Source organism: Malus sylvestris, chromosome 12 (assembly GCF_916048215.2).
Source record: "Malus sylvestris chromosome 12, drMalSylv7.2, whole genome shotgun sequence".
NCBI lineage: Eukaryota > Viridiplantae > Streptophyta > Magnoliopsida > Rosales > Rosaceae > Malus > Malus sylvestris.
In genome coordinates, this window is record NC_062271.1 from 4752877 (window position 1) to 4760671 (window position 7795).

Here is a 7795-nt window from a genome sequence, read left to right on the forward strand (position 1 = left end):
ATCTTTTCCAAAACCATAATATCAAATGCGACTAGATAGAATACCTTTGGTAAGTGTGACCAAGAGCTCAAGAATTTATTGGATATGGTCGTTATTTTCTGCTGATCTGTGTTGTTATATGTAGTGCTGATTGTTGTGTTGTTATATGTAGATCTTTTAACAAAAATCCAATTACCTTCAACTATATTTTTTGAAACTGATAAATGGACACGAGGTTTCGAAAGAAGATGAAGATTTTCAGAAAGTTTAAGCCAAGGCCCCTCTTTTTTTTCCATTGACATGAGGGTAACAACTTGAGGTACTTTTGTTTAATTTGCAAGTTCTTGGCTGCGTACTTAATTAATCGTTTTGCAGAAACAAAGAATTAACAGTTTGAACACAAAAACGTTTCTGGTAGTTCAGCAAAGTTCATTCATGAGTTAAGGAAAATCATACGAGTTTTCGTTGATTAAAATTGACAAACAAAGTACAGTTTCTTCTGACCTGAATTCCACTGTTATCTAGAGTTTACATATTCCAAAACAACTCTAAAGTCTCTCTCTCTCCATATAGTGTTTTAGCTATTAGCCAGCTAACCAATCTATCTGATCTTTTACCTGCTGCACTACATAAATTTAACAAAGTTCTTAGAACAGAGAATACATAAGGTGCAGATCAGTGGAACCTCACTAGTTTCCTCAGTTAATTCGAAACTTATGCTTAGACGATAGCTTTTAAAAGATGCAGGCTTCCTTGAATACTATGCCCCACCTTGAAGCTTCATTCTTCGCAAAGAAAGGTATGCCAAGAGCCGGTATCCAAAAACCATGGCTATAAGGGCACCAATTTCTGTTAAACCGCGGTCTGTGCTCAACCCATGAACAGTCGGTGTGATGTGTTCGTACTGCACCTTAAGAAGAATCCTGTATGTGTGGTAGTCAAAAGACATATACCGAATCCAAGATATGAACACCGGAACTTCCTACAACATTATGAACAATGTGTTAAAGACTTAAATATAATTTCCAATCTCAGGAATTATAATTTTCACTGATGATTTTGTTGACAAAATATAGGTTTTTAATAAAGGGTTGCATGCTTACTTTCACAAAGAACCCTCCAGCAAGCATGAACGTCATCACAGTTACTGACGCAAGAGTTGTGGCTTTCTTTAGGTCCATCAATGTAGCTCCGATAGCGAGTCCAAGTCCCTGTTCCGCATCCATTTGTAATTAGTTAACTATGGCAGTACAAATATTCATTGAATTTTCTCAACTAGTAGCTGAAAATAGGCATACCTGTGCTGCCACAATGCAGAGGAAAACTGTAAGCACGCTTAGGAAGAAGGTTTCAGCACTCGGCCTTAAGCCAGCCATGAAATATACAACGACGAGGAACATAACTGGTAGCATTAGATCAAGTGGGAGGTCACTAGTAGTCCTAGAAGCAAAATATGCACTTAATCTGTACATGTCAGCCGATCGTTCCTTCACCAGCATTGCTCTTTCTTGAGGAAATGTGAAGATTGCTGTGAAGACGGGTAAAAATCCCCAGAAAACAGAAATGAAGAAAAGCAGCCCTGCCTGCAATTTGGGGTTAAGTTTGTAGGTTTAGAACTGATTCTATACTCCATGAAGTGGCCAACTTTTTGTTAAGTAGTTGTGAGTGTGTGTGTGTGTGTAAATTGAGGAGGGTTTGAGTATCAAAGGAGAGATTTTTCACTGTGAGTCACACTAAAAATTTTCTTGTATTGAACGAGTCAGTTTTATTTATTTGACAAGAAAAGGATTTACCTGATCCTCCCGGCCTTTGGGATTGTTAGCATCTGACTGCCACCAGAGCAAGCCCAAAATTATTGCGGTGGAGAGCACTTGGGTGAATCTCAACCAGCTGAAGTAGTCATGCCTCCTTTCTTTAATTCCTCTCCAGAACAAGATAGAAAATTGCTCCCACCAGCTTGTTCCCCATTCCCGCTTCGAAAATGACATCTTTGACTTCAGTTCCTCATCGATGGGAAGGGGAACCATAAGCTTCTTCTTCTCCTCGTTTGCAACTCGTGTCTCGTATGACTCCACAAGATACTGCTTCCAAATAGAAACACCAGATAAGTATGCTTTCCATTTCTTGTTTGCAAAAAATCACTCGTGTCTCATAAGATTTACCTCATGCACAACTGCTGGAGATGGCTTTCCATTTCTTGTATCATCTGCTTCTGAACTTCCCATTTGCACTTTATCCTCTAATTCTGAAGGTACTGAAACATCATTTAAATTTCCGTTTGCAAGGTCTAGCAAGAACTCTGCTGGGTTCATGGCAATAAGCGGAGAACATCCTATGCATGAGAAGTACACCATTGCTTCTGATGCTTTTCCAAAGTAGAGCAAGCTTCCCTTCCCAAGAAGGATCAACTTGTCGAATTTGTGGAAGAGTCGACTTGATGGCTGGTGGATTGTTGTCACCACAGTCTTGCCAGCCTGCCACATAAACAAAGTTAACTTCTTTGTGTTCATATTACTAGTAGGGCATTGGCATCACTGAATGTCTATTCTAATTAAATACCTCTGCTATGTCTTGTAATATCTGACCAATTCGCAGTGCAGTTGTAGAATCCAAGCCGGAAGTTGGTTCATCCAGAAACAGAAGAGAAGGGTTGATTAGGATCTCATTGCCAATGCAAACTCTCTTCCTCTCTCCACCTGATACCCCGCGGACAAAGGAGCCACCAATCATAGTGTCTTGGCACCTGTGCATATCAAGAATTTTTGCATGTTAGCGTTTTAATCTAGTAAGAAAATTGATACTTTCTAACATAGTCTTCGTCATATCTATATCTATCGATCAGGTAGTCCATTTATGACAATGCATAAAGGAATTCCAAAATCCAACAGAAACCGGTAGAAGAACTTACCTCTCTAAGCCTAGCTCACAGATGACATCTATCGCTCGTTTTTCCTTCTGCTCTTTTGTCAATGTCTTTGGCAGCCGTAGGAGGGCTGCATATGTCAATGTCTCTTTCACCGTAAGGTGAGGAAATAGAACGTCATCCTGAGTCACAAACCCTATCCTGCCATATGTTTCATGTTATGTATGAACACTAGAAACATAGTTTCTGTTTCTCCTAATCTATGTAATCATCAAGGTGAAAAAACTTGGTTCCAGATTCATACTTTCTCTTTAGGTACTTGGAATATGGCTGATCATTGTAAGTAATTGAACCGCCAACATTGGCTTGGCTTCCCCTGCCTCCAAGCAGATTAAGGAGGGTGGTCTTTCCACTTCCTGATGGTCCCATCAGGGCCAAAACTTCACCAGGGTTAACCAAACCAGCAATCCCGTTCAAGATATACTTCTCTTCAGTTGTCCTCATTCCTTTGAAAATGACCTTGTATGTCACATCTGTGAACTGAGATGAATAAACCACAGCAAGATTTAGCCTTCATTACTACGATTTATGACTAGCTAATTCTATACAATTCGAATTTTCGCAATGTCAAAAGATGATAATAACTTTCCAGGAGGATTAAAATATCAGACTGTCCATACCCTTCTTTCCTCAGATGCTTTTGGTGCACCTAAACCTTAATCAATGCCGGTTTCTAATCTAGTTTTCGAAGGGTGTAAAACCCGCGATTCGATTTGGTTCTAAGCAGATTACGTGATTTAGTTATATATGATGAACATGAAGCACCTTATTTGGGTTGGAAAGAAAGGGCAAGTCTTGTACAAACAAGTCACCATATAGAATGAAGTTCTGTACAAGACTGAACCTGACCATGCTTATATATTGCTAGCCATGTTCTATGGACCGTCCTTTGATGTGTCTAGCTAGATGATCAATCTCCTTCCTTAGTTCCTTGCCTGCTCAAATAGACAGTAAGTATCACATCAATTTCTCATCGAGCAGTACGATTGAACACGTACAGGGTTTTTGAATCGTACACCAGTAGATGCAGTTCGCAAACATTGCAAGGGTTTTGGGATAAAAAGGAGAAGGAAAGCATACATGGAAAATATGGCAACTTGTAAGCTTGTAACTTGTGTACGTAAATACTTGGAAGGAAGAAAAACCTTGAGATATAATGGCAGTGTGGGTTCTGTTTGGAATTTTGGCTTCCTGGTGATGCCAGCTTCAAGATCTTCTGCTGCAATAACAATTACACATCTCATTTTAATATTTTAAAATATCTCTTCTATCCTTGTTTTTACTTATAAACGAATATATATAAATATATATTTTATTAAACTATAATTTAATGTCAAATAGATTTAGACATAGTATATTTACTTCAAAATTTTATTTCTCTTTTGTTCTCCATTAACAATAATCTTCCACATCCACGGGTTCTTATTTTTAGTATATATATATATATTTTGTATACAAATTTATATTTTTAACCTAATAAATAAAAAAACTGTATTAATATCAAATTAATTATTCACGAATTTTAAATCTCTAATACTAAACTAATAACTATAGTAATAAGTAGCTTTAATATTTTAGTCTTGAGAATCTTCTTCAAGGCCAAAAATCTTACTTAGAAGAGATTTTTCAATGTGACCGTCACATGGGGTGGTACATCATGTGTCGCTATATAAATGGTAGGATATGTGTGTTAAAAAGTTAATAACTTAAAAAAAATTCTCACAACTTACATAAAAACATGTGATGTATTATTCGTGTTCCCGTCACAATTAAAAATTTCTCCTTACTTAGTAGACTACATGCCAAATTACTACATCCCATTAGACAACAAACACATCATCAAGGATTAAAGTCTCAATTCACCCATATTCGGAACCCACATATGACTGGCTTTCCTTCAAGTCAAAAACATGATATCGGTTCTCAATTCAATCCAATCCTAACGTTTAAAAGAGAAGTAGGACAAAGAAAAATGGGGAATATATGGTTACACAAACAAGACAAGACTTGATACTTAATTTTATGTAATGCGTATGAAAAATTTTAATTTGATTTAATGTATTCTCGTTTAATTTTGGTAAAATGATGTTATAAAGATCAAATTTTTTTACTGTCTTTTGTAAATTACATGTATAACGATTGATGATTAAGCCTATTTTTTAAATTCTTTAAAAAACATTCAACCACTAACCATCATATCATATCATGCACACAACAAAATATGATCTAAAAATTTGTATATTTGTAAGCCTCCCTTCCATTTTCCATTTTGTACCATTTTCCATTTTTGTACGCAAGATTTCTTAATCAGTTTGTGGAAGGAAGACAGTTTTCCTGCATTATGGGAGCAGTGGGGCCCCGTTCTAACGAACTCCGTATTTTCATGTCACTGAAAAGCACTGTGTTCATCTTTTTTAAAGTCATAAGCTGCGTCTGTGGCCTCTTTATCTGTACCCACCGACCAAGTACCGAGTGAACACCCCAATCATTTACTCAGAAGCTCACCCTTTTTTTTTCTTTTTTTTTATTTATTTATTTTTTGTGTGGGGGTTTCAATGTTAATAGATGCATTTTAGTTGTTAAATTTAATTTTCAAAACTGTTAAATAATTTCCAGGTTTTATTAGGAGAGTGGAGAGTAAAATGCACCATAAATTTACAAAATAAAAATAACAAACAAAGCCAAAAAATATTATATGCAAAAACATGTGTATACACATTACATATGCTCACCACACTCAAAATTATAAACTAACTAATATGCGAAATTTGACCTGCCCTTGTATATTAGCTCTTGTATTAGCATAATATTCCTCAACTTAGTTTTTTTTTAAAATCTTTATATGCATGTGGGTGAAGAGCATGCACCATATTAATTAACTGTTGAGACCTTTTTTGTGTGTGAAAATTACCAAGCACTTGCTTGAAATTTATTGAAGTGTTAAGTACTTACGTAAATCATCGTCGTCGCTGAAAGGCTTTGTGTCGGCGATATCATCAGCAGGCACAGTGAAGCCGGTGAAAGAGAACGAAAATCCTAAGCTGGCGCTAGAGGCGCGGCTTAAGGCAGCGCCGCTGCTGATCTCATCCATGTCCAGCTTCATTTGGGCGCTCCTGGACTTCCTGATGTGTGTGTTTTTGCCAACACTGCCACTACCACGCCCGGGTGACGCCCCCATCATGCGCCGGCTTGACTTCCTCGACAGTGTTGATCCGCCTTCAACCATCGAAGTGGCTTCGCCCGGCGGAGGTGACTTCAACTCCGCGGCTATAGTTTCCACCAATTGTTCAGACTTGGTCCTTGCCAACCCAGATGAGTTTGGTTTCTCCATCTTTCACCAAAACAATGAGCACAGTTTAGTGAATTTCATGTGCATGCAGGTGATATATAATTGACCAAAAACGAGATGTACCTTTACTCAATGAGTGAATGTGATGCTAAAATTACACTTACAATTTGGAAAAATAGAAGCACCAATTTTTTGTTGGTAATGTTTTTGATGAGGTAGGTTTATATCTATAGTGCTAACAAAGTTTATACGGTGTAAAGTTGGAAATGAATACACACCACAAATCGGCACTTTAAGAGAGGACCATAAATGATGACTTGTTAGAAATTTAAAGAGAGAACTTTCTGGCACTCCGCTAGAAAAATGGAGAGAGGAAAGGAAAAAGGAGGGGCGCATGGTTCATATATATAGATATACAAAAACCTAATTATGAATTAATCTTCCTTAATGTCCTTAGTGTGTATATAAACAAATTAAAGATCCAGATGTAGAAGAAAATAAGTTGGCCAGCATCACAATACACCTGTGGAAGTTCAAAATTAAAATGTAATGGAACGTTCTAGTTGGGTTCATTTGCATCATAATATACTTGACATGGTAGCAGTTTATTTTTTTTTATAATTTTTTTTTTTTGGTCAACTGGAGATTTTATAACCAAGTCCAAATGAATATCGTACAAAGATTATGCAAATGCAGGTAAAGAACCGCTTCATAAAATGGGAATTTGAATATGATTATAAGGTAGCTAGGAAAAAGATAAGGGTAATCCAAATATATTTCCATACCTTGTTCTTAATTATTTGACAGAAGAGGAATGAGCTGAGAGTAAGAATTGCTACAAGGAGAGAGCCACTTTTGGTGTTTGGAGGTACGAAAATATGATGAGTTGGTCTCAACTGGTGTGTGTCCCTCTTCTTATAGAGGGAGCAATATGCAGTCAGAGAATGTGAATTACCGAAATACCCCTGATCTTGGCCATTATTTATCAAACATATGTAATTCCATAATATTGATAATAACTTGACTCGAACATATAAAATATTAAGAGATATGATGATAAATGGATGCAGCAGTGATATCAATCAATCAATCAAAATCTGAACTCGTTGAGTGAGTCCATCCATGCATCATTGTCGTACACGTGTTAGGACGATTTTTAGTAGCTGTTTTTTTCCGTGGAATTGAATCTGCAGGTTTTGTTCAATTGCTAGCATTGCTGTGAGTGATCAATTGGGAAACTTTCGACATTGATGATGTTTAACCTCATTAGGATGGATGATGTGCCGCCTAATCAAGTATTTGTTTGCTTTGTTTGGAGGGCTTGCGTGTCTTTGCAACATGAGGTCTTGGTTTCGTCTCAGGTTACCCTTTGAACAGGGCACCAAATTTTTTATTTTTTTTGGGTATTTTGCTCACAAACGGTTCACGTTTTTCCTTCTCAATATTGGCGTATGCTGACGTAGTATTGCAAATACAACCATATAATATACAACATTGTTCAATCGATACTGCAATGTCTTGAGTTAGAACTTAAGGTTTAGAGTTTCGAATCTTTACTTAGATTTAACTTTGTATATATGCATGTAAAAAAAAAATTGGTATTA

At 36.8% G+C, this 7795-nt stretch overlaps 1 protein-coding gene across 5 annotated transcripts; it reads right to left on the minus strand.

Annotated features, from left to right (window-relative positions):
- Window positions 1-419: 419 nt before the first annotated feature.
- Window positions 420-7162, minus strand: LOC126594530 (ABC transporter G family member 22). Of its 5 annotated transcripts, none has more exons than XM_050260884.1 (11): window positions 6977-7162; window positions 5855-6233; window positions 4048-4118; window positions 3147-3382; window positions 2888-3043; window positions 2539-2722; window positions 2142-2453; window positions 1773-2060; window positions 1278-1562; window positions 1083-1190; window positions 420-961 (listed from the first exon to the last, which is right to left on the minus strand). In XM_050260884.1, exons 2-11 carry the CDS (start codon window positions 6231-6233, stop codon window positions 740-742), a joined length of 2241 nt encoding a protein of 746 aa, XP_050116841.1. In that variant the 5' UTR covers window positions 6977-7162; the 3' UTR covers window positions 420-739. The 5 variants fall into 5 exon arrangements, with proteins under 5 accessions (XP_050116841.1, XP_050116843.1, XP_050116842.1 ...); XM_050260886.1 differs by having other exon boundaries at window positions 4048-4121; XM_050260885.1 differs by lacking the exons at window positions 5855-6233; window positions 6977-7162 and adding an exon at window positions 3668-3837 and having other exon boundaries at window positions 4048-4068.
- Between the last annotated feature and the right edge of the window lie 633 nt (window positions 7163-7795).